The following is a 27,042-nucleotide window of genomic DNA, read 5'->3' as shown; positions in this document are numbered from 1 at the left end:
GTGTAGGGTACTGGGCTATACTCCCATGGTGCTTTTCCCCCCTGCTATCTGGGTCAGAGTGTGCCCTGTTTTGTTTCCGGTAGTCCATGAGGTAGTGGCCATTTTTGTAAGCCAGTTTTAGATCCCTTTCATATGTTACCCACGTTAGAAAACGTTCTTACCTTGAATGTTGCTGAAAGAGGGCATTGTACAGCATTCTGCCAGCTCGGACCTACTGCTAATCTCAGTATCAGGGAGACTCTTTGCCAGTGGGGCACAACCTCTGATCTGCAGTTAACTGTGAGTAAACGTGCTTATTCAAATAAAGCACTTTTTCAAAGACATTAGTCTTCAGGTGTCAACTGCTGTGCTAAGGTTATACAGCAGCAACAAGTCTTAGAGGTCTGAGTGTGTGCAGGTCCCTGGAGCACTTTTAGTGGGTGCACATTTGTGGGTAGGGGGTTTGGGGGGGGTTCAGCACCCACAGTAAGGGAGCTATGCATGTGGGAGCTGTTTCTGAAGTCCACCACACTGACCCCTAGGGTGCCCAGTTGGTGTCCTGGCATGTAAGTGCACTACAAATGCTGGCTCCTCCCACGACCAAATGCCTTGGAAGTCGCCGGGTTGGAGATGGCTGACATTTTTTCCATTATTGCTGAAAAACAAAACCGGCCATCTCAAACCCAGCGACATCCAAGGCATTTGGCCGGTCAAAAAAAAAAAGATGGCCGGCCATCTTTTTGATAATACGGTTCCGGCCAGCTGTTGCGCCACCAACAAAATAGATCGCCGGCGATCTATTTCGCCGGTGCCGTTCGATTATTCCCCTCCACATCAGTCATCAGATGTGTGAGGTAATAATTTCAACAAAACAAATCCATAATATATATAGCTGCTGTCTCTCTTTATCCATTGTAATCTGTAACAATTGGCTTAAAAATAAATTCCTGATACCAGAGATGAACCTAGTGATAAATTTTGGGTAAGTGCTGGCAATTCCCAAAGTTGTATTCCCACTTTCCAGAGTTCTCTACAACAGTGGAGGAGTAGCCTAGTGGTTAGTGCAGTGGACTTTGATCCTGGGGAACTGAGTTAAATTCCCACTGCAGCTCCTTGTGACTCTGGGCAAGTCACCTATCCCTCCATTGCCCCTGGTACAAAATAAGTACCTGAATATATGTAAACCACTTTGAATGTAGTTGCAAAAACCTCAGAAAGGCAGTATATCAAGTCCCATTTCCCTTTCTCAACTCAGTCCTCAAGGCACTTGCAGCCAGTCGAGTTTTTAGGCTATCCACAATATGCATGAGAGAGATCTGCATACCAAGGAGGCAATGCATGCAAATCTCTCTTGCATATTCATTGTGGATATCCTGAAATTCTGACTGGCTAGGTGTGCCTTGAAGACTGGGTTGAGTAGCAGTGCCCTACAACACTTTTATCTGGTAAATAGGCATGATTTTCAAATAAAATATACTGTTGGAAATACAGTACTTTATTTCTGGGATGGTTTTCAAAGGGAGAGCATGCTTATACTTTCCCTTGGAGAACAGGTGCTAAGTCCAGATGTATAGATAACTGCAGAATTTGCATCAATGTGCCTCATTTTGAAAACTGTCCCCTTGTTGCATTAAAGAGGCCAGGGCCGTGCTGATACAGTAAGCGGGGTAAGCACCGCAGGAGGGCGCCGACCTCTGGAGGGCGCCGCCGCAGTGCTTACCCTCGCTGCTTACCTGAGCTCCGCGCCGCCGAGGCCTTTAAATCTTTTACCTCCGGTCGCAGCGGCATCAGTGAAAGCGCTGCCGACGTCTCCCTTCCCTTCGCGCTGGTTGGTTCCCTCAGTGTCCCGCCTTCTTCTGACGTCAGAAGAAGGCGGGACACTGAGGGAACCAACCAGCGCGAAGGGAAGGGAGATGTCGGCAGCGCTTTCACTGATGCCGCTGCGACCGGAGGTAAAAGATTTAAAGGCCTCGGCGGCGCGGAGCTGAGGTAAGGGAAGGGCAGAGAGGCATGGATGGGAGGGCAGGGCCCAGGGAGAGGACAAATTGCTGGAAATGGAGGGGAGGGGAGGGGAGAGAGGAGGATTGCTGGATATGGATGGAGGAGGGAAGGGCAAAGAGGGACAAGGATGAACATGGATGGGAGAGCAGGGCCCAGGGAGAGGACAAATTGCTGGAAATGGAGGGGAGGGGAGAGAGGAGGATTGCTGGCTATGGATGGAGAAGGGAAGGGAAGGGCAGAGAGGGACAAGGATGGACATGGATGGGAGGGCAGGGCCCAGGGAGAGGACAAATTGCTGGAAGTGGAGGAGAGAGGAGGATTGCTGGCTATGGATGGAGGACGGAAGGGCAAAGAGGGACAAGGATGGACATGGATGAGAGGGCAGGGCCCAGGGAGAGGACAAATTGCTGGAAATGGAGGGGAGGGGAGAGAGGAGGATTGCTGGCTATGGATGGAGGAGGGAAGGGCAGAGAGGGACAAGGATGGACATGGATGGGAGGGCAGGGCCCAGGGAGAGGACAAATTGCTGGAAATGGAGGGGAGAGGAGAGAGGAGGATTGCTGGCTATGGATGGAGGAGGGAAGGGCAAAGAGGGACAAGGATGGACATGGATGGGAGGGCAGGGCCCAGGGAGAGGACAAATTGCCAACTAATAGTCTGCAGGGGGGCGCCAGAGACCCTAGGCATGGCCGCGAAAGAGGCCCTCAAGAATGAGGCTGATAAAGTCTCCCAGTCTTCATCTGATTCTGAAAATATGTCTGTATACCTTGTCTCACATAGGTGTAAGGGAGGGGGGCAAGAGGAGGCATTTGCCCCTCCTGGATTTCTTAGCCACTAGCTGCTGCCTGCTACTGCATCATCCATCCTATTACCACCTGCTCCATAGAAAGCTCTGTTGGGTAATGCAAAAAATCACTCTGCCGCCACTTGGAGAAATTCCTCCCTATGCTTCTGTTGTCTCAGTGTATAATGACTGCTATATGCAACATGTATAAAACTGTACTAGAATAGTACCATCTCTCTGTGTGATTTCTGTTCACAAAAATTGTAAATGATAGCTATCAAATGGGGTTGACATGTTTCTCCCAAAACCTCCGATGTGAAACATAACATAAGCACGGAAGAAACAAAGTGAGGCAAACTCAAAGAGGATGTTCAATTTAATTCTGACAAGCATAAAAACGACCCGACACAGCCGTGTTTCAGCTCAAAGGCCTGCCTCAGGGGTCAAAATGTCTCTTATACTCTTGTCAATAGGACTGTATAAAGCAAGGTCCCTCGTTGTTGAACTGTTGTATAATCTTCAAAAAGAAAAAATGCTGGGTAGAACCACCGAACAGCCGGCAATCATAGGTAGCAAGTGTGACACTTGTGAGGGGTTAGACAGATCTAGGAGCCGGAACTCCGGACTGGGGTGCTGGAGAGGCAGGTGTGGGTGGGAACAGTGGAGGGACTACCAATCCCAGCATCCTCGGGAAGGATCACCTGAATCCTCTAGGAAGGCTAATCAGTGCTGCAATGCCCCTGACTCCCAGAGGAGGCCACTAGATTCCCTTAGAGAATGTGAACCAGACTACAACTCCCAGGTTCCCGGGGGGGGGGGGGGGGGGGAGGAGGAGACTTTTGAGCAGGCTCATGATAAAGATTGGGAGCAGCTGGGGAGAGGGGAGAGACAGATAGAGCCTATGGAGTGGATGCCTGAGGAGGTGATTACCGAGGCCAAAAAGGTTGGTAAAGGAATGCAGGTAGAGCCCATGGATATTTCTGCCTTAGCCCGGGTGGAAAAGGTGCATAACCATAATGAATATGTATGATATATGCAAATGAATATGCTAATATACCCCACCCCCATTCTTTGCCCCCCAAAATGAAACAGTCAAACTACGCCCATGAGTTAGTATTGCCTGGGGGAGGGTATATTTTCTCACTAAAGTCCATATTGACACTAAATGTATGATGCATTACATCTACAGTAATAGGAAAACAGTACTGGGGTGCTTATTTTAAATCCTTACTGTTTTTAAAAGAAAAAAAAAGCTATCAACTGCTGGTACTTGTTAGATGCAGGTTTTGAGTGCTGATGGTGAGATTCTAAAGGCCTTCACCATGGCCTACAGCTGTTACCTTAGCAGCAGCGGTCACAGCAGCACTGGCTGCCACATTCAGTCCTCGCTTCCCAAAGTGCACCAGGGCATCGTAGCTTCGATCTTTTGCTTGGATGAGACAGTCATCAATTTCCTGTCACAATAAAAAAAAGAAAAAATAAAACACAATGCTAGAACAGTTGGAGGTTCACATTTTCTGTTCCTCCTTTCTTCTAAGAATGACCACATATATTCTAAATTATAGTACAAAATTATATTTTTAAATGAAAGGCTGTGATTGCCTTATTTTTCTACTAGAGAAACAAGCCCAGCAGCGTATCCAGGATTTTATCACAGGGGTGTGTCTCCTGCCCCCTCCGCACCACCACTCTGTGCCCCACCCCTTCAAATCAGTTCCACTCCCTTGCCCGGGCAGTGGCACTCATAGGCTGCCTGTGCCCACACTGGGACTTTTTCTTACTCTGAACCGTCTTGCCCTTCACAAAACAGTCACGTCAGAAGGGGTGTGACAGTTCAGAGTAAGAGGAAGTCCCGGTGCAGGTGCAGGCAGCATATAAGTGCTGCTGCTGCTGCCCGGGCAAAGACTGGAACAGAGGTGATCTGAAGGCGAGAATTGGGGGAGCTTTGCCGGGAAGGGACGTGAGAGATGTCAGACAGTTTATCTGTCTCTCTCCTGCTCTTCACGGAACCCAGGTGATCGTGTCCTGACAGGAGCAGGAGAGAGAAAACTCCGGCGCCAGCCCCCACCTTAGAGGTTGGGGAGGAGCAGACACAGGGCTTCGGGGCCTCTGGTTGGCTGGCAGAGGTCCCCAAGTCTCACCAACAGAAGCCTTCCTCCAGCGCTGTTCTCTGTCGCATTGCCCGCCCTGCATCTGCTTTTCCTCTCATGTCTGTAGTCTGGCTACGCGGCGGGTCAGGGAGGGGGGCCCTAGCAGCCCTGCCCCAGGCCCGGCTCAGTCTCTTGGCAGCCCTGACCTCAGATTGTTAAATCACAGCTCTTGCTTCCCCAGCATGTCTGTTTTTCCATGACTCACATCATCTTGAGTCTGAGTGCAAACAGCAACAGAGCCGGTAGTGGGAGGCGGGGATAGTGCTGGGCAGACTTATACGGTCTGTGCCAGAGCCAGTGGTGGGAGGCGGGGCTGGTGGTTGGGAGGCGGGGATAGTGCTGGGCAGACTTATAAGGTCTGTGCCCTAAAGAGGACAGGTACAAATCAAGGTAGGGTATACACAGAAAGTAGCACATATGAGTTTATCTTGTTGGGCAGACTGGATGGACCGTGCAGGTCTTTTTCTGCCGTCATCTACTATGTTACACGTTACTATGTTTTAGAAAAGTCATGGATGTCGGCATATAAACGGCAAAACATCTAGAGCCTGTGATGTATTTTACAAACGCAGGACTAAACATAGAAGGCAAATGTAAAACTGAAATATCTCCGCCCCCTGACCAAGGCATCCTAAAAGCATTCAAAAATGTATAGCACATCAACAACGATGTCTCAATATGTGATAATGTAAAACATTTGAAAAAAAAAAGTATACCCAAGGGAGTCCATGAAGCTGAAAACGGCCCACATGAACTCAGATCATCATGCCCTGCCCTCAAAAGACAAGTACATGGCATCCACGAGGTCCCCACCATGTCCCTAGTGCCCATTTAGTGAATGCAGAGGAAAATGTCTAGCACTGCCTGTGGCAACAGTACAGAACTTTTAGTGCATGCAAAAAATTAAGCACTATAAAATGTTTTGTACTGCCCGATACATTTTGCACTGCTCTGGGGTGCAAAATTTTTATTTGATCAGATTTTGCTCACATCTTTTTCAATAGTAACTGAGTGTGAGACCATAAGCAAGGTTGGGGAATGGGCCAGTAGAAAAATGCAGATGGACAACTGGGGTGCACACAAAAACAAATATTTATTTACAGGAATCCCTGGGCCTGTTACTTCACAGGGCCAGAGTCATAGTGTAGGTGAACCTCTGCGGTTCCAAAACATAGTTATTAAACATGCCTGTAGCGGCACGCCTAATACAGTTTGTGACGCTGGGGTTGCCATGCCCCAAATACAGCCTTTAGTTCTTGTCTTCTCTTAGTGGTACAGGTTTTGTTTCAGCCAGACCTCAAAACAAACGTGCAATATTCAGTTCAGTATTAGCAGTGGCTTATCTCAGCCAAGTCATAGCAGCTATACGTCTTTAGTAAGGGCACAGGCTTGGGCTTCAGTTCCTCCCTCCCTGGGCCTCCTTAATTTCTGCCTGGCCCTGTCTTTTGAACTTCCCCTATAGTGGCTCCACTCCTCCCGGCTTATTTTCTCCTGGGGCGGGATCTGCATTCTTAAGGCATCCCAGGCTAATTAAAGAGGGATTTCTCTTAAGGGTGAGGGACAATGTACTATAAACTCCGTCACAGTGAGTATACTAGGCATTTCCCTGTTGGACTCACAATCTAATTTTTTTTATGTGAGGCAATAGAGGATTAAGGAGCAGATGCGCAAAGCTTACTGAGCTTTGTAAAAAAAACAAACCAAAAACCTCCTTATATGGTACTTAGCCTCTCCCAGTGTATCACAGGCTGGGTGCCACCATTTCATGAAGGGCAGGCCCAGAGGCAGGAAGGAAAAGGTGCTGCTCCTGCCTCCAACATTTTGAAGGTATAGGGAAGGGAGGGAGGTCACTGGAGTGAATGGGGGCTCGAGAGGGGGTCTACTGGACCACCATGGATTTTTGATTCAAGGTGGCATGGGGGGGTTAGAAGGGGGACCACCAAGGATTTTGGGGAATGGGAAGGGCCACCACAGAGTTCTGTGAGTTGCGTGGGGGGGAGGGGTTCATGAGGGGATCCCTTGGACTCCAGTGGACCCCCTCTCAAGCCCCCCCCCCCAAGCAACTAAACAAACTGTGGTGGTCTAATGTCAAATACATTTGACAGCTTTGAGTTGCAAACAGTGACTGATGCACAAAGAGAGATCTGTGCATCTCATTTGCATGCCATCCCCATTTTGCTGTTTGTGACTTGTTAACTTCTCACAGGGCTGCTGTATTTAATGGGCCCTTTGTGCAACGGTGCCTAAGTGACTTGTACCAAGTTTACAAGGAGAAACAATGGGATTTGAGCCCAGCAACAGCATTCTCTCAGATGTTTAGCCCAGTGCTCTAACCACCAAGCTATTCCTCTGATTCTGAGGTACAACACATTTTGCCTTAATCCTAGGTGCAAAATGAATTGTTCTACAAAAATTTTTTAGCTGAGCAATACGTTTTGCATTACTCTGATCACAACAAGCAGCAGTGGGGTAAGTACATAAGCACTGCCATATTGGTACAGACCGAAGGTCCATCAAGCCCAGCATCCTGTTTCCAACAGTGGCCAATCCAGGTTACAAGTACCTGACAAGATCCCAAAACAGTACATTTTATGCTGCTTATCCTAGAAATAAGCAGTGGATTTCCCCCAAGTCCATTTTAATAACGGCTTATAGACTTTTCTTTTAGGAAGCTATCCAAACCTTTTTTAAACACCACTAAGCTAACTGCTTTTACTACACTCTCTGGCAACAAATTCCAGAGTTTAATTACACGTTGAGTGACAAAATATTTTCTCTAATTCATATTAAAGTTACTACTTTGTAGCTTCATTGAATGCCCCCTAATCCTAGTATTCTTGGAAAGAGTAATTCATGTCTACCTGTTCCACTCCACTCACTATGTTATAGACCTCTATCATATCTCCCCTCAGCCGTCTTTTTATGGTATAACATTTTTATTAATGACAATGCCACAAAAACACATACAAGAATCAGTACTCATATATATCAGATGATACAATCTGTCATCAATCTTTTAACATTTTATCCCTACCCCTCCCCCCCCCCCTTCCATAGCCTTATCAACACTTTAACACCATTCCATTGAGAAACTTTGTGTCTGCCTTTTCATGTTATGCCAGAATTTACACTATTAGGCTACAGCCAAGGCTAGACAAACAAAATTAAGTATCATACAATTCATCTTCAGCGGTTAACACTTTGTCCCTCCCCCTTCCTCACCCCACCCTTACTAACTCCTCCTCCCTCCTAACCCTCTCTCCCCTCCCTAGACTCCATTCCCTCCTCACCCCTCCCTGGATTGACCTCTACCAGACCATACGCGCTCCCCCCCCTTCTAGAGCCAATCAGCACCCTCAGCTGTCTTTTGTCCAAGCTGAACAGCCCTAGTCACTTTAGCCTTTCCTCAAAGGGAAGTCGTCCCATCCCCTTTATCATTTTCATCGCCCTTCTCTGTACTTTTTCTAATTCCACTATAACTTTTTTCAGATGTGGTGACTAGAATTGAACACAATATTTGAGATGCAATCGCACCATGGAGCGATACAAAGGCATTATAACATCCTCATTTTTGTTTTCCATTCCTTTTCTAATAATACCTAACATTCTATTTGCTTTCTTAGCCACTGCTGCACACTGAGCAGAGGGTTTCAACGTATCATCAACAATGACACCTAGATCCCTTTCCCGGTTGGTGACTCCTAATGTGGAAACTTGCATTATGTAGCTAAAGTTCAGATTCCTCTTTCCCACATGCATCACTTTGCACTTGCTTACATTAAACGTCATCTGCCAACGTGTAATTAGACTCTGGAATTCGTTGCCGGAGAACATGGTAAGGGCGGTTAGCTTGACGGAGTTTAAAAAGGGGTTAGATAGATTCGTAAAGGACAAGTCCATAGACCGCTATTAAATGGACTTGGAAAAATTCCGCATTTTTAGGTATAACTTGTCTGGAATGTTTTTACGTTTGGGGAGCGTGCCAGGTGCCCTTGACCTGGATTGGCCACTGTCGGTGACAGGATGCTGGGCTAGATGGACCTTTGGTCTTTCCCAGTATGGCACTACTTATGTACTTATGTACTTATTTGGATGCCCAGTCTCCCAGTCCTCTTGTAACTTTTCACAACCATCTTGTGATTTAACAACTTTGAATAACTTTGTGTCATCAGCAGATTTAATTACCTCACTAGTTACTCCCATCTCTAGATTATTTATAAATGTGTTAAAAAGCAGCGTCCCAGCACAGACCCCTGGGGAGCCCCATTATCTACCCTTTTCCATTGAGAATACTGACCATTTAACCCTACTCTCTGTTTACTATCTTTTAACCAGTTTTTAATCCACAATAAAACACTACTCAGGGCTGCCGAGAGACTGAGCCGGGCCTGAGGCAGGGCTGCCGCTGATGCCCCCTCCCTCAGGACCGCACCACAATTCCACATACCTTAGCTGGTGGGGGTCCCTAGGCCCCGCCAGCAGAAGAACTCTTCCTCCAGCCCTGTTCTTCACTCTGCCGCATTGCGTGCCATACCCCTGAGGTTGCTTTTCCTCTCACGTCGCGCATGCTCAATTTCATCAAAATAAGCATGAGCGACGTGAGGGGAAAGGCAGCTGCAGGAGCAGGGCAGGCATGCGGCGGAGTGAAGAACAGCACTGGATGAAGGCTTCATCTGCTGGCAGGGGAGCTAAATTCCCCCGGGCCCAGCCTCCAAGGAGGGCCTGGAGCAGGAGTTTTCTCTCTCCTGCTCCTGTCAGGATACAATCACCCAGGTCCTGTCAGGAGCAGGAGAGAAAAAGACCCCGGCGCAGGTCTCCCCATGGAGGCTGGGCCCGGGGAATCTAGCCCTCACTGCCCCCCTCCTTGGCGGTCCTGACACTATCTCCTATATCATGACTCTCCAATTTCCTCTGGAGTCTTTCATGAGGTACTTTGTCAAATGCCTTTTGAAAATCCAGATACACAATCTCGACCGGCTCACCTTTATCCACGTGTTTGTTCATCCCTTCAAAGAAATGTAATAGATTGGTGAAGCAAGATTTCCCTTCACTAAATCCATGTTGACTTTGTCTCATTAATCCATGCTTTTGAATATGCTCTTGTAATTTTGTTCTTTATAATAGTCTCTACCATTTTGTCTGGCACTGACGTGAGGCTCATCGGTCTATAATTTCCCAGATCACCTCTGGAACCTTTTTTAAAAAATTGGCGTTACATTGGCCACCCTCCAATCTTCTGGTATCATGATTGTTTTTGAAGACAAATTACATATTGTCAAGGAATTTTACCTCCCCAGTTTGTTAGCCTCCCTAATTTCTGATAACATTTCTACATCCGTCTGTTCATCCTGGCTACGTACATTCCTATCACTATCCTTCTCCCCTTTACACATTGAATTTCAATCCATAGGGATTCCAAGATGTGATTTATTTCCTGCAGAATTTTCATTCTATTGATTCAAGGCCCTCCTTAACATACAATGCTATCCCTCCACCAATTCAATCCACCTTATTACTACGATATAATTTGTACCCTGGTATGACAGTGTCTCACTGGTTATCCTCCTTCCACCAGGTCTCAGAGATGCTTTTATATCTAATTTTTCATTTACTGCAATATATTCTAACTTTCCCATCTTATTTCTTAGGCTTCTGGCATTCACATATAGACATTGCAAACTATGTTTGTTGTTCTTTTCTTTAAAGACACCTGGTCTATTGTAACCTTGCTATCGGGATACCCTATATTCCCTGTTTTGGTGATATCTTTGAAAGATACCTTGTTCCAAACCATAAGCTTTTGAACGATCGTCGGCCTTCCCCCAAGTTCTAGTTTAAAAGCTGCTCTATCTCCTTATTAAATGCCAGTGCCAGCAGCCTGGTTAAGGTGGAGTCCATCATTCTGGAATATGCTCCCCTTTCCCCAGAATCTTGCCTAATTCCTTACTAATCTAAACCCCTCCTCCCTGCACCATCATCTCATCCATGCATCGAGACTCCAGAGCTCTGCCTGTCTCTTGGGTCCTGTGCGTGAAATGGGAAGCACTTTGGTTCTGGATTTGAGCTTTCTACCTAAAAGCCTAAATTTGGCTTCCAGAACCTCTCTCCCACATTTTCCTATGTCATTGGTATCCACATATACCAAGACAGCTGGCTCCTTCCCAAAACTATCTAAAATCCTACCTAGGTGACGCATGAGGTCCGCCACCTTTGCACCAGGCAGGCTAGTTATCAGGCGATCCTCACGTCCTCAAGCCACCCAGCTATCTAAATGCCTAATAATTGAATCACCAACTACAACAGCCATCCTAACCCTTCCCTGCTGGGCAGGAGCTCCTGGAGACACATCCACTGGTGGGCTGGTCCTGGCTACAGGATTACTTCCAGCTATAATAGAGTGATGTTCACCTTTTAGAAGACCTCCCTCCTCCAAGACAGCACCTGGATGGCAAGCTAGTTGCTCTTACCACTGAGCTACTCCCCTGAGTAGATCTCAAGCCCACTGCTCTAGCCTCTAAGCTACTCCTCTGAATCTGAAGCGCAAAATGTTGTGCTCTACAAAGCCTTTGGCAGGGCAATGTGTTTTACATTACTCTGAGCACAAGAAGCGGCAGCAGGATTTGAACTAAGCACACCTGGATAGCAAGTTAGTTGCTCTAACCACTAAGTTACTCCTTAACTGGATATCAAGCCCACTGCTCTAACCACTAAGCTACTCTGACTATGAGATGCAAAATATATTGCTCTTCAAAACCCGCTTTACATTACTCTGATCACAAGGAGCAGCAGTGGGATTTGAACTAAACACCCCTAAATGTCAAGCTAGCAGTTCTAACCACTAAGTTACTCCGCTAACTGGATAGCAAGTCCACTGATCTAACCACTAAGCTACTTCTCTGATTCTGAGGTACGAAATACATTGCTCTACAAAATCTGTTTATATTACTCTGATCACAAGAAGCAGCAGTGGGATTTGAACCGAGCACAACTAAATGTCAAGCTAGCAGCTCTAACCACTAAGGCCCCAATGCTCAGAGGTAAACACGGGTGCTACAGGCCATTAGCACCAAACTAGTACCTGCGTTTACCAGTGCAGAAAGCACAAAAGACCCTACCGTGAAAACAACGATCATGTCAGGAACACTGCAAATGACATGCAAATGATATTAAAAACATGCAGATGAGATGCTCAAAAAACAGCGTGCCTCACAAGGGTGCTTCTACCGCTTAAAAACCCTATGCCAGCTCCAAGATGGCGTTAGGGTTTAAAGCACTGTGGTGTCCACTCACTGGCTGAGGACTTGGGCTTCAGCTGGTGAGGGGGGGGGGGGGGGGGAGGAGAGGGGCAGACAATGTCTGCCCCTCTGTGGAAAGTGTCCCATCCACACACGGTGAAAGGCAGAAGTCAGGCGCAAGCTGCATGGCTGAGGTTCTGTTTCCCCAGACCACCTGCTCAAGCCAGCACATTGTTGCAACAAAACCGATGCAACAAGGGATCACCCCGCTGGGAGCTGATGCAGCCAGCAGCTCCTGTAAGCAAGCTCAGAGGCTCCATCAGCCATAGCCAAGAACCCCTTTACCTGCACCAGCCCAGGACCCTGTCCAACCAGGCATGTGCTAGGCACAATCCCCCTCCTTACTTCTTAATGCTTGGCGCTAACAATGTGCATAAATTTGCATGCCATTAGCACAGAGCATTGGGAAGTCCTTTTGCCACACTGTAACGGCGGTATTTTCTGGCACTGTTTTGCACAGTTTACTTAATCAGGTATGGGACTGAAACAATAAACCTGGTGTTGGATATCATTCGATTCTTAATGTCACCAGTATCGAAATTTCTAATATTTTTATGTAAATTTTTATGCTGTGCTCAGTCACACTGTCGTGCCCATTATACCAAAACAAACTCTGGATAGGGTACACAGTCACCAAACATCATCGCACATGTCCTTCCTTCCGTCCTTCCATTTACAATACTGATTAAATACTCTAAATGTGATATAATGTAGAACTTTATAGAAGAATGAGACTTATCTTGATTGGCGATGTGTGCTGGCTGTGGCACCTCCAGACACCATAAAACTAGTGTTTTGCACAGTGCCAGAGTTTTCAGCATTACTCTTTTAACAAGGAGCAGCAGTGGGATTAGAACCAGGCATACTTGGATAGTATGCTAGTTACTCTAACCAGAGTTTTGAGCATCTGGCCCTAAGTTACTTCCCTGAGGCGAAATCAAGCCCACTGCTCTAACCACTAACTAAGCTATTCCTCTGACTCTGAAGCAAAAAACATATTGCTCTACAAAATGTGCTCTGCATTACTCTGATCACAAGGAGCAGCACTGCGCAGAAACAAAACAAGGAACACACATCATTAGCAAAAAGAACATAAAGGACTTCAAATCACAAAAAGCAACTGAAATAAGAAGAATGTTGTACTACCCAAATCTTCGATAAACAGCTCTGGCTCTTGTTTCAATACTGAGCCACAGGAGCTGCCAGCTTTGTAAAATGGTAGGCATAGATGTTCTGCCGCCTTTAACGTTTACAGCTGCTGGCAATTTCAGAAACTCAGTTGTACCAAATAGCAATGTTTACAGCCCTCCTACCTAGACATTTTTGTAAGGCGTAATTAAACAATACACTTGCCATTTTACAATCTCTAGCAGGTACTGCATGGGAAGGTCTGTGCTGACTCCTAAGCAGCAATTCTTGTTCTGCTGCTACTACTACTAATCATTTCTATAGTGCTACTAGATGTACACAGTGCTTTACACACTATATGCAGGTACTTTCGCTGTCCATGGTAGAAACCTCACCTCTGAGAAGACGGACATGTGGGGAGGGGCAGAAGAAGTGCTGAGACACAGAAAACATCTTTTTGTTGTGACAAGGCAAAGGCTCAGCACCTAAACCATACAAAAGGCATGTGTTGGGATCTGCCAAGGTAATGGAGGACTGTTCCAGTTCCTCAGATAGCACAAGGAGCTGTGGGCACAATGATGAACATGCTGACACCTGATGTTCATCTGGCGCTGGATGTACGTTGGCGTGCTATCTGGAACTGGGGACAAACATCACTGAACAGGCCCCTGATATGCCTCCTTCAGCCCTATACATTTTAGTGGCTTAAATTCTTTTCCTGCCCTTTTGTAAAATACTGGCTTATACGTTTTAGCTGCTTTTAGCTGCTTATATTGTGTCAGGATTGGGACATTTAAAGCACAAATGGCGCATGTAAAATGAGCGTCATAATGAAAATCAAATGAACGCAATAGTGAAAATCACTTAGCCCTTGAGGTTTTAGATACTTTGAGGAGAAGGATGGGAGTGAAAGGAAGGTTCTCGCCATTATCTGTGTAACATTTTCAAAGAGGCATAAAGACCACTTGAGCTAGATAGCCAGGATACATTCTCCACCCCCCCCCCCCCCCCACCACCAGCCAATTATTAGTCCACTGAAATAATTATATATTTGCAAATCCCAGTCAAAGGGTAAATCAATCCATTAACATGCTTAGTACCTTTTCTTTTGAAGAGAGTGTTGGGTGCACAAATTTTCTGTACAAAAGACTGGAACCTCTTGTGTATGGCGACAGCAACCAGGCTACAAAAGCTATCTTCAGTTCATAATAAAAAGGAAACCTAGAGAAAAATAAGGTGAGATTAGAGACAGAAATTTCTAAAGAAGCACATGTGCGTAGCAGGGCCTTGAGAGACAAAGTTGGGCCCAGGGCAAACAATCTTCAAGGCCCCGCCCCCAACTACCACCGGCCCTACCACCACTACTGCCACTACTCTCCCCCGCCACCACTGCCATTGCGGCTCTCCCCATCACCACTGCTACCCCCCATTGCCACCACCACCACCCCCCTCCCACAGAAGCGTACGAGAGAGAGTGCTCTGCCAACTACATGTCCTTATTCCTGCTGCGTCCCACCTCCTGTGAAGTAGCTCGCTGTTTCTGCATAGGCAGGGCACGACAGAAAGAAGGAGCTGTGGCCAGCAGAACAGTCTCTTTTGATCGCTGATACTGGGTCCTCCTTGGAGGCCGGGCCCAGGGAATCTTGCCCCCCCACCACGCTCCCCCTCTCGGCGGCCCTGGTGCACGGTCACATAAGCTGGCTACAGCTAAACTAAGATTTCAAACTCTATGTTTGATCTTCAAGGCCCTTAAAGGAAATGGCCCAGAGTAACTGAACAGGATCTCCCTCTTCACACCTCCAAGGTCACTAAGGTCCTCCCAAGGTGTATCCCTAACCACACCTTCTTCAAAGGACATCACATGATGCGATACCCGCAAGCAAGCCTTCTCCGGAGTAGCCCCCACAATCTGGAATGCACTGCCTGAAAGGCTTTGCTTAACACAAGACTATCTCTACTTCAAGATGCAGGTGAAAGCTTGGCTCTTCAACCAGACCTTTAATAGAAGAAGTAACTAACTTGCTAGTCACACGCACACACACACGGAATGACACCGGCTACACATACTATAGCAGGACATGTTTATCCATTCCTACCCAAGCTAAGATAATATTCAAGCACCTTTCTGACCTCATTTGCAACTTTCTTTAAATCAGTACCTTATTTTCTTATTCCCATTATTCTTTCTTATTTATCTGTATGTTCCATATTTGCATACAATGTATGCTGTGGTGACATTGTAACGCAGCATACTATGCCATACTTTGTATTGTTTGAATATTTTTACTGCTGTAATTGTCTATTGCTTATGCTTGACTAATTCTTGCTGTACACAGACTTGAGTTAATTCCTTTAAAAAGGCAGTAAATAAATCCTAATAAATAAATAAATAAATAAAATGATTTTTTCTGTTTAAATAAGCAATTATTATTTTTTTAATTTACCCTAGGGTTGCCAATTTCCCAGTTTTCAGCTGGCCTGGCCGGTGTTTCAATAGCCAAGCCTGGTACTGGCAGACCCTCAAAACTGGCAGTAGAAAAGCCAGGTTCATTTTTTATCCCTGATGCCATCTGCATCCCCGAAGTACTAGCATCTCTCCCTCTCCCGGGCCAGTATCTTTCCAGCATCTCTCTCTCTCTCCCGGGCCAGTATCTATCCTGCTGTTTCTCTCTCCCTTCCCCAGGTCAATCCAGTGTCTCTTCCTCTCTCTCTCCCAAAGTGCACCTTCACTGACTGTTCAGCAGCCGCAGCATTTCAAGCAGTCTGCCTCTGCCAGCTCTGAGCTCTTCCCTTGGCCATATACCATCTCCAATGATGCAACTTCCTATTTTCACGTGGGTGGAATGCGTCCAAGGGAAGGGCCTGGAGCCAGCAGAGGGAGACTGCTTGAAACATCTAGCCCAACATCCTGTTTCCAACAGTGGCTAAGCCAGGTCACAAATACCTGGCAAGATATTTGGACTGGGGGTAGCAGCAAAGACATTGGACAGGGAGGAGGGAGAGAGAGGGTCAAAAGATTCTGAACATCAGATAGGGGAAGGAAGATGGAGAGACACTAGATCCACGACGTGGGGGGAGAGAGGGCAAAATGATGGATCTGCAGGGGGAGAGGAAGGACAGGGACTCAAAGATTTTGGATTCAGCATCTCTACATTCCTCTGGTGAGCCCATCAGGGAAAGGGAAAGAGAGAAATGCTAGATCTCCTGGATGGGGTGGAATGGATAGTGAAAGATGCTGGATCCATGGGCGAAGAGGGGGACAGAGAGAGAGAGAGAGAGAGAGAAATCAGACTGGGGGAGGGAGAGAGAGGGAGAGATGATGGCTCTAGAGTGAGTTGTGTGGGAGGAAGGGGAAGGCAGGGACACAGAGAAGAAATGCTGGGTATGGAGGTAGTATAGGTATAGGAACACAGAGGAGCAATGCTGGAAAAAGAGTGGGGCAGGGACACTTAGAGGGAACATGCTGAATACGGGGGAGCATAAGGAAACAGAGGGCAGATGCTGAACCTGTGTGGGAGGATAGGGACAAGGACTAGGACAAAGAGGGGAGATGCTAGCAGGACAGATAGGGCTTTAGAGAGAAGATGGATGATGAACATGAAGAGAAAAGAAATGTTAAATAGACAAGGGAAAATAGAGAGAGACTGAGACAAAAATTAATGGAAACATACAATGCTCAGATAACAAAGGTACAAAAAAAGTATTTTATTTGAAATGTATTATTTAGAATACGTCAGTTTTTGGAAATGTATTTCTCTGATACCTTGCATTTCAATTTCTGGTTCTCTGGTATTTATCTGACTTTTTGAGGTTTCCAGTTCAGTTTTTTGTCCTCATATCATTATTGATCTGTGGTTTCTTGTTTTGGTTTAGTTGAGGGTCCGTGTTTTGCACCTATGACCAAGACGCAGTATTTGGATAGCATGTAGGTTCTGTGTGAAAATCTTATAGCAGTCTTGTTTGTTTGTTTTTTTTCTCACTAGGTGGTGTATCAGTCTTTTAGGGCCAGGAGTAATATTTACAGGGCTGTTTTTCACAGATATGAGTCCTAGAAGTTAGTTCTGTTAGGGTATGATAAGGTACACCAGATCCAGTTTGTAGCCAAGACTACTTCTTCCTAACTGTTAGATTAATAATAGCTCACAATGCACAACCAACGGTGCCTTCTGAGCAGCCTGTTTAAAATTGAGCATATTGATTTGTTACGCAGAATTTTCACATTTTCTGTGTCTTCCATTTCCGCTGGATTTCCTGGTTTGTGAGATCCTCTGGATCTTGTTCTTTATACTGCATTAACTGGTGTGAGATGTGTTTCACAGAACCAGTAAATCAGTTAACCTTCTACTGTCAAGGTATAGCGGCACGTTTCTGCTCTGGTATGTGTTTCATAAATTAATTGCCATATAGTGCTTAGTTTGTCTGAATTAAATATTGCTAAAACAATTTTAGCCTCCTTCTTTCAAGTTTGTGAAATAATCATAGAACATGTGGCAGTTTTTTCTTCTGAAATGGCAACCCTAGTGCAAACAGTTGGATGTAGAGGGGTGAAGTGGTAGAAGGGTGTAAACAGTAGGTATGGCAAGGGACAGGCATGAAGCGGGGGCAAGTGTCAGGGTTTCTCTCTGTCAAAAGATTGGCAACTTGGCAACCCTATTTTACCCTGAACTATACAGTATGCTCATATGGGTCTATATTCATTTCTTTTGTCTTTTTTACTAGCATAGAAAACTAATATCTATGTTATCATGTATTTCCACTATTCATGATGTATTGTAAGCCACACTGAGCCTGCAAAGAGGTGGGAAATGTGGGATACAAATGCAATAAATAAATAATTTGTCTTTATTAGGCTTGCTTTTCTGAAGTAAGTTGTGAAAACTGTAAGGCTGTTTATAGCTACTCTGAATGCTATTTTAGATTCTTTAATTTGTAATTTTTCAATTTGTATTTTGTATTTCTTATCATTTTATTACTTTATATTCTTTAATTTTTTTAGGCCTGCAATTTGATGAAAATTTGTAATTGTGATTAATCGCACAATTAAAGGCTTATTTTTTTTTCCACCCACTTCAGCTCCTTATGACTTTGAGTAGTGATTTGCCCAGAGTCACAAGAAGCTGCAGTGGGAAAAAATAGCATACCTTTAATCAAGTGATTAATCACAATTACACTTTTTCCCCACTGCAGGCCTAAAAAAATTAAAGAATATAAAGTAATAAAATGATAAGAAATACAAAATACAAATTGAAAAATTACAAATTAAAGAATCTAAAATAGCATTCAGAGTAGCTATAAACAGCCTTACAGTTTTCACAACTTACTTCAGAAAAGCAAGCCTAATAAAGACAAATTATTTATTTATTTATTTATTTATTTATTTATTTATTTATTTATTTATTGCATTTGTATCCCACATTTTCCCACCTCTTTGCAGGCTCAGTGTGGCTTACAATACATCATGAACAGTGGAAATACATGATAACATAGATATTAGTTTTCTATGCTAGTAAAAAAGACAAAAGAAATGAATATAGACCCATATGAGCATACTGTATAGTTCAGGGTAAAATAGGGTTGCCAAGTTGCCAGTGGAAATGGAAGACACAGAAAATGTGAAAATTCTGCGTAACAAATTAATATGCTCAATTTTAAACAGGCTGCTCAGAAGGCACCGTTGGTTGTGCATTGTGAGCTATTATTAATCTAACAGTTAGGAAGAAGTAGTCTTGGCTACAAACTGGATCTGGTGTACCTTATCATACCCTAACAGAACTAACTTCTAGGACTCATATCTGTGAAAAACAGCCCTGTAAATATTACTCCTGGCCCTAAAAGACTGATACACCACCTAGTGAGAAAAAAAACAAACAAACAAGACTGCTATAAGAGTTTCACACAGAACCTACATGCTATCCGAATACTGCATCTTGGTCATAGGTGCAAAACACGGACCCTCAACTAAACCAAAACAAGAAAACCACAGATCAATAATCGTAATAATTTTTAATCGTAATGCAGCACTAATCTTCTTTCACCTACAAAAGCTGAAAGGGCTGTTGCTGACCATGCACCAAGCAGTAGCATAGGCTGCATCAGATCATGTGCTAACACTGTCAGTGTGAATGAATTTAGGGCTTCTTTTACAAAGCCACTCTAGCGATTCCTGTGCGGCAAATGAGAGGAAGCCCATAGGAATTGAATTGGCTTCCTCACATTTGCAGCACTGAGAACTGGCAGAACAGCTTTGTAAAAGAAGCCATTAGTTACCAAGAATTGACCTCTCTACTAATAAAGAAAACTGTAGCTCTTGAAAGAGGATGAGCTCTTGAAAGCAGGATCAAATGGTCAAAGAACAAGGTTAGCAGAAGGAAACTGCTATCTCTTCACGCCTTAGCCCCTTTGGCAAATACAGGGTGTTGTAAGGCACCCAGCCTTTCTGTTCATATAAGCATTTCCACCAGAGAATACAAACCACGGAGAAGGGCAAGTACATGCTATTACACTGTAGCCAGGGTCTCTGGTTTTCCTCTTATTTGGATAAATATGTAACCCATTTTCTGAAAAGGCCAGGGTTCACCTTCAAAGGTTACTATATACTAGAAACTCACTGAAGTGTCTGGAAGATTGATTCTGGGAAGGGGGACAGTAGGGAGTTGCACGGGGACAGAAATCTAACCCGTCCCCATGGGAATCTATCCTGTCCCCACAGCAAGTAATCTCCTCCAGCCCAGCCCCTGAAACACTGCACTGAAGCCACCTTGCTTCCCCCTCCCCCCCCCCCCCCCCAAGAAAGAGATCTGCATTAAATATTTATTTTTATTATTTTGATTTATGAAAACCGATTGTCCCTGAAATATGCTCAAAACAGAATAATCCATTTGTACAAAAGAGATGAGACGAAGATGTGATTCCATGTGCCCGAATGAAAGGAGAGTTTAATTTTACTTCCAATCTTTATAACACCAGGCTTCCCAAGGCAGATTACGACAATAGTTAAGATGAACTCATCTGGAAACAAGATATCCTCACTGAAATTTGGCCAAGTATTACTGTATTGTATAGAACAGTGTAGAAAAATTAGCATAAAATACAGCTTTTATCAGTGCTGTTTCTACCAGCTACAATAATTTTTGAAGCTGTTTTAGTGATACTCAGTTTTTATTTCATGATATTTATATCTACATATGGGAAGATTTCAAATAAATTAAAAAGCTGTCAAGTAAGTAAAAAAAAATATTTGTCCTCCACCTTTTAAGGCACTGCCTATCCAACTGGAACAGCTTTTGACTTTTTACAGACGGCCCATGCATAGGCAGTTCTTTATTTCTAATAATCTTTTGCTATTGTTTTCAATAGCATTTCCTGTTGTTTTGGGTGAACCAGTGTGGCGGCAATCTCTGCCTACTGCTTTCAACCCATACAATGGGCTAAATAGTCTCGTACCATCTCCTGTTCTCAATCTAACCAATCTTTTTTCCCTTTTCCTTGCACCCATACTCCCATCCCTTTTAACAGCCCCCTCTCTCCCACCCAAGTACACATGAACGATTACATCCACCTCCCCTGCAGCCCTGGGTGCCCTCCCCGCACATACCTCAAGGCACTCTGGTGGTCAAGTGGCTTCTTCAGGGCAGGAAAGATACCCACTCTTTCCTGCCCGCTGCCACCGTTTGTTTAAAATGGCTGCCAAGGCTTCAAGTGGTGGCCTCGCAAGACTTCCATGGGAAGTCTCGGCAGCCATTTTAAACAAGAGGATCAGCGACAGCTGACAGGAAAGAATGAGGATCTTGTTAAAATAACCTGACTTTACAGTAGCCCATGTTGATAGCTTCCCCCATATGTGTTATTCAAAACCTCAAAATAAAATTTACTGAAGTAAAAAATCAGCAAAAAGAAAATGGGCAGAAAAATCACAGGGAATCATAGTTCAAACCTCTAAACTACAAAGTTCAAGAGCAGAAATATCATCAACATACACACAAAAAAACTCTCTTTTCAAACTTCTTGATTGAAATGAAGGACTGCTAGTACTTCCAAGGGGCTTCCCTTCTGGGCCTCTATCCTTCTACTGTCCTTCTTGGAACCTCCTGCATTATCTTCATCATAGAAACACCTAGTAAATACTTTGGTGGTGAGCATCATCTCCAGACAGAGCACTTCATACCAGTGACTTGAGACAAATGTCTTCCAGAATCATCCTAGACTCCTGAGCACCCCTGCTGTAGACCTGACCCCGACTTCTTGCCGAGGCCTGCTAGTGAGTCGGGGTACAGGGCACGGCCTGGGGCTGTGACAGTCCCTCCTCCACAAAGGCTCTTCCCTGTGTGGTCTTGGTTTAGGTTTATGAGGAAACAAGTGGTAGAATCTTCTGAGGAGAAATGGAGCATGGACTGGTTCCCAAGAGTTTTCTTTGGATCCATAACCTTTCCAGGCGAGGAGGTATTGGAGTCTGACCTGCAATCTCCTGGAATGGATATCCTGAAATTCATATTCAGTACCTGGGTCCGTGGCTATGGAGGTCAGCGCAGGCAGGGTTCTGTGTTTCCATCTCCTTTCTATCTGAGTATATCTCACCTTCGCCGCTCTCGTCGTACCTCTCCTCCGTACTCTCTTACTCCTTCTCCTGCTCTCCGCTGGGGACATTAATCCCAATCCTGGTCCTCCACATCAGCCCTCATCCTATTTCTGCAGGTCACACCGTGATATCTCCAATCTAATTTCTGTTCCTCTCCTCCCCCATCCTTCCCTGCCTTTCTCTTGCGCTCTGTGGAATGCCCGCTCTGTCTGTAACAAACTGTCCTACATCCATGACCTCTTTATCTCTTGTACTCTCCATTTGCTTGCCCTAATGCTTTACCCTGAAGACTCTGCTTCAGTTGCGTCCCTATGCCATGGAGGTTATCTTTTCTCCCATACTCCTCGCCCAGTTGGCCGCGGAGGTGGTGTAGGGCTACTACTTTCACCCTCTTGTAGATTTCAACCTCTTCTTCTACCGCAGTCTCACTGTTTTTCTTCCTTCGAAGTCCACTCCATCCATCTATTTGCTCCTCTGCCTCTCCAAGTAGCAGTCATTTTTTGACCCCTGATAAGTCCCTTTCTTCCTTTCTCACTGACTTTGATGCTTGGCTTTTCTTCTTTCTTGAACCGTCATCTCCTTTCCTCATTCTTGGGGATTTTAACATTCATGCTAATAATCCCTCTGACTCTTATGCTTCGCAATTTCTTGCTTTAACATCCTCTTTCAATCTTCAACTGTGCTCCACTGCCCCCACTCACCAGAATGGCCACTGTCTTGATCTTATCCTCTTCTCAAACTGCTCACTCTCCAGTTTCTGTGCCTCAGCTCTTTCCCTCTCTGACCATCATCTGATAACTTTCACACTTAAACACCCTCCTCCCCAGTCCCATCCAATCTTAACCAATACATTTAGGAATCTTCAGGCTATTGACCCTTCTACTCTGTCCTCCAATGTTTCAAATCTCTTCTCTACCACTATGCTATCCAAATCTACCAATGAGGCTGTCTCTTCCTATAATACTATTCTCTCCTCTGCTCTGGATACTCTCGCTCCTCTCATTCCCCGTTCTGTAAAACGTACCAAACTACAACCTTGGCTGACCTCTAGAATCCGCTACCTACGTTCCTGTGCCCGCTCTGCCGAACACCTGTGGCTGAAATCCCGTACCTATGCTGACTTCATACATTTCAAATTCTTGCTGACTGCCTTCCAGTCTGCTCTTTTACTTGCCAAACAGGACTATTACATCCAGTTGATTAGTTCTCTTGGCTCAAACCCTCGTCGTCTCTTTGCCACACTGAACTCTCTCCTCAAAGTGCCTTCACCTCCAACCCCCCCTTCACTTTCTCCCCAGACTCTGGCTGAGTTCTTTCATGATAAGGTTCACAAGATTAAACTTGAATTCTCAACCAGGTCACCTCCACCTCTCCTTCCCTTAGTCCCTTCTCTCAACCCTCCAACCCCTGCCTCCTTTTCTTCCTTTTCTGAAATCACTGAAGAGGAAACTACACATCTTATTTCCTCCTCAAAATTAGCTACCTGTTCCTCTGATCCTATTCCCACTCATCTACTTAACACTATCTCTCCTACTGTCATCCCTTTTATCTGTCATATCCTCAATCTTTCACTTTCCACTGCGACTCTTCCTGATGCCTTCAAACATGCCATAGTCACACCACTCCTTAAAAAACCTTCATTGGACCCTACCTGTCCTTCCAACTATTGCCCCATCTCCCTCCTCCCTTTCCTATCCAAGATACTTGAACGTGCTGTTCACTGCCGTTGCCTTGACTTTCTTTCATCTCAAGCTATTCTTGATCCACTTCAATCTGGCTTTTGCCCCCTTCATTCAACTGAAACAACGCTTGCTAAAGTCTCCAATGATCTGTTCCTAGCCAGATCCAAAGATCTCTATTCTATCCTCATCCTTCTCGATCTATCTGCTGCTTTTGACACTGTTGATCACAGCCTACTCCTTGATACGATGTCCTCACTTGGATTTCAGGGTTCTGTTCTTTCCTGGTTTTCTTCTTATCTCTCCAAGCGTACCTTTAGTGTATACTCTAGTGGATCCTCTTCTACTTCTATCCCACTGTCAGTTGGTGTACCTCAGGGATCTGTCCTGGGACCTCTTCTCTTCTCCATCTATATTTCTTCCCTTGGTACTCTGATCTCATCCCATGGTTTTCAGTATCATCTTTATGCTGATGACTCCCAGATCTACCTCTCCACACCAGAAATCTCAGCCGAAACCCAGGCCAAAGTATCAGCCTGCCTGTCTGACATTGCTGCCTGGATGTCTCAGCGCCATCTGAAACTAAACATGACCAAGACTGAGCTTCTTATCTTTCCCCCTAAACCAACCTCTCCTCCTCCCCCATTCTCTATTTCTGTGGATAACATTCTCATCCTTTCTGTCTCATCAGCTCGTAGCCTTGGGGTCATCTTTGACTCCTCCCTCTCCTTCTCTGCACATATTCAACAGACTGCTAAAACCTGTCGTTTCTTTCTCTATAATATCAGCAAAATTCACTCTTTCCTTTCTGAGCACACTACCAGAACCCTCATCCACGCTCTTAACACCTCTCGCTTAGACTATTGCAACTTGCTTCTCACAGGTCTCCCACTTAGCCATCTCTCTCCTCTTCAATCTGTTCAAAATTCTGCTGCACGACTAATATTTCGCCAGGGTCGTTATGCTCATATTAGCCCTCTCCTCAAGTCACTTCACTGGCTTCCTATCCGTTTCCGCATACAGTTCAAACTCCTCTTATTGACCCAGAGCTGGTCCTAAGGTTTCTAGCGCCCTCCTGCAGTCTATTAGTCGGCGCCCCTACCCATCCAGAGGCGGGATCACTATGGCCCCGCCCTACAGTAGACACACCCCTTTTCCCAGCCATGGCATCATTGAAAATATTACACCAGTATAGAAGAAAAATAACTTAGCACACAGACCAGGAATTAGGAGAACAGACAGTCTTGCCAACTCTGAAAAACAATGTGTTATCAAAATTTCTAAATCTAACAAACAGATCCCTATTCAGACACTTGGCCTTGCAGTCACACATGTAGAAAAGAGATAGCCCCTCTTCAAATTCTTCAAAAATGAACCTCTAATCCTAAGAAGTTAGACTCTGCATGCAGCACAATAGACTTCCCATCGAGCACAGCTTAGGATCTAGCTAGGACAGACTTAATCAGCATAAACTAACATATTCTACAATCTGAGTTGGACAGACTAACAGGAGTTACTGAAGTGGGAATGAGAGATAGGTGATGGTTAGAAAGCAGGCATCTAGCCCTCCTGTCCTGTGAGTTGCTGTGTTGGGGGTGGGGGTGGGGGTGGAAAAGGGTGGGTCAGGTGCAGCACTAAACAGCAGTCTCTGACAAAACAAGGGTCCAGGCTCTGCTGTGCTGTCTCTGTCTGAGCCCTCTCTGGGCAGAGGTTAGCTGAGCTCCCACAAGTTATTTCAGAGCCAGATTCAGTTGGCGCAGTGACTCCTCTGACAAACACAAGGAGGATATTTCTCTGCTTGGGAGTGGGGAGGGGACGGGACAGAGAGCTGACAGCTTTGGAGCCAGACTGAGATGAGCAGCAGAGATTAGATAAAAACAAAAGCTTCAGCAGAGCTTGATTGCTTGCAAAGTGGCGCCTTTGAAGGCAGGCGCCCTCCTGCAGTGCTTACCCTGCTTACCGGGTTTGACCGGCCCTGTATTGACCTATAAGTGCATTCACTCTGCAGCTCCTCAGTACCTCTCCACTCTCATCTCTCCCTACATTCTTCCCCGGGGACTCCGTTCACTGGGTAAATCTCTCTTATCTGCACCCTTCTCCTCCACCGCTAACTCCAGACTCCGTTCCTTTTATCTTGCTGCACCATATGCCTGGAATAGACTTCCTGAGCCGGTACGTCAAGCTCCATCTCTGGCCATCTTCAAATCTAAGCTAAAAGCCCACCTTTTTGATGCTGCTTTTAACTCCTAACCCTTATTCACTTGTTCAGAACCCTTATTTTATCATCCTCACCTTAATATTCCCTTATCTCTTGTTTGTCCTGTTTGTCTGTCCTAATTAGATTGTAAGCTCTGTCAAGCAGGGACTGTCTCTTCATGTTCAAGTGTACAGCGCTGCGTACGTCTAGTAGTCCTATAGAAATGATAAGTAGTAGTAGTAGTAGTCAAAACAAGCGGCATGAGAAGGGACACATGAAACGTGTTATGAATACTCAAAGTGGCGGGTAAGTTCAGTTCGTAAGTAACCGGTACCACCCGATGGATAACGGGCTATTGCCCAATGAATCGGGGTCAAATTTGGTGGAGGAAGACTTAAGGTGCAGGTTCTGAGTGGACAACCAGACCAGGTCTCCAGGGCAACAGTGAGAAGAAGATATCTCTTCTTATCCACTTGCTTCTTGTACAGGAAAAATTTTCCTTCTAACCATTCCCTAAAATCATATATAAAGAAACTGAAGACGACTGAGCTAGCACCAATCCCTATGATGCTCCATTGGTCATTGATTTATAATAAATTGATTAACAAACAGAAAATGGTAACCAATGCTCGAGGGAATGTTACCAATGGATTGCCACAGGGGTCAGTGCCGGGCCCAGTCCATTCAGTGCCTTCAATTTAGCCACCCTGTTCCTGAAGATCAAAAATGTCAAAGAAAAATCATGATCAAATGGTAGTGCTTTAAATGACATAAACACATGTAGAAGTGCAGACCACAAAGCACATGCCAAGTTTGTTCTCTCCTTGCAGAGACCTAGACAGAAGGGCTGTTCTACAGCACTGGAATGAGCCATAAGCTTGTACACAGCTCTAGAAAATTATTAATATGCGACAAGGCACAAAGAGGAGGAGCAAGAGGAGAAGAACATACTAGTCTCATACTCACCAGGAAAGAAAGATATCTGTGACCGTTTCTACTGTAGTGAAGAGTGCAAATATGATCCAATACATCATCCATTTTACCTAGGAAAATAAATCCAAATTATTAAGATAGTAACAGCAGCAGACACAGCTGACATTTCAGCTAGGCTACTCAGTATTATCGAAATATGAACAGAACAAAATTTTATACTGAAAACGACAAGGCTAAATGCTAGGGAAGGAATTTAAAAAAATGCTCAGTTCTTCACAAGATGGGTACTTTTCAGCTAAACTTATGCACTTTTTGTTTTTT

The 27,042-nt window shown here is 45.1% G+C and overlaps 1 protein-coding gene across 5 annotated transcripts in view; it reads right to left on the bottom strand.

Moving 5' to 3' along the window:
* The window catches only part of REEP1 (receptor accessory protein 1), a 203,856-nt gene that overhangs the window by 93,610 nt on the left and 83,204 nt on the right, over positions 1 to 27,042 (bottom strand). For all 5 annotated transcript variants that reach the window (XM_030191053.1, XM_030191049.1, XM_030191051.1 and 2 more), the window contains exons 3-5: positions 26,755 to 26,831; positions 14,438 to 14,558; positions 4,105 to 4,218 (exon numbers count right to left, since the gene is read on the bottom strand). In XM_030191053.1, the coding sequence (XP_030046913.1) occupies positions 4,105 to 4,218; positions 14,438 to 14,558; positions 26,755 to 26,831 (312 nt within the window). The remainder of the gene's footprint in view (positions 1 to 4,104; positions 4,219 to 14,437; positions 14,559 to 26,754; positions 26,832 to 27,042) is intronic.

Source organism: Microcaecilia unicolor, chromosome 2 (genome assembly GCF_901765095.1).
Source record: "Microcaecilia unicolor chromosome 2, aMicUni1.1, whole genome shotgun sequence".
NCBI lineage: Eukaryota > Metazoa > Chordata > Amphibia > Gymnophiona > Siphonopidae > Microcaecilia > Microcaecilia unicolor.
The sequence above is the reverse complement of the archived record's forward strand: the minus strand, read 5'-3'. Positions and strand labels throughout refer to the sequence as shown.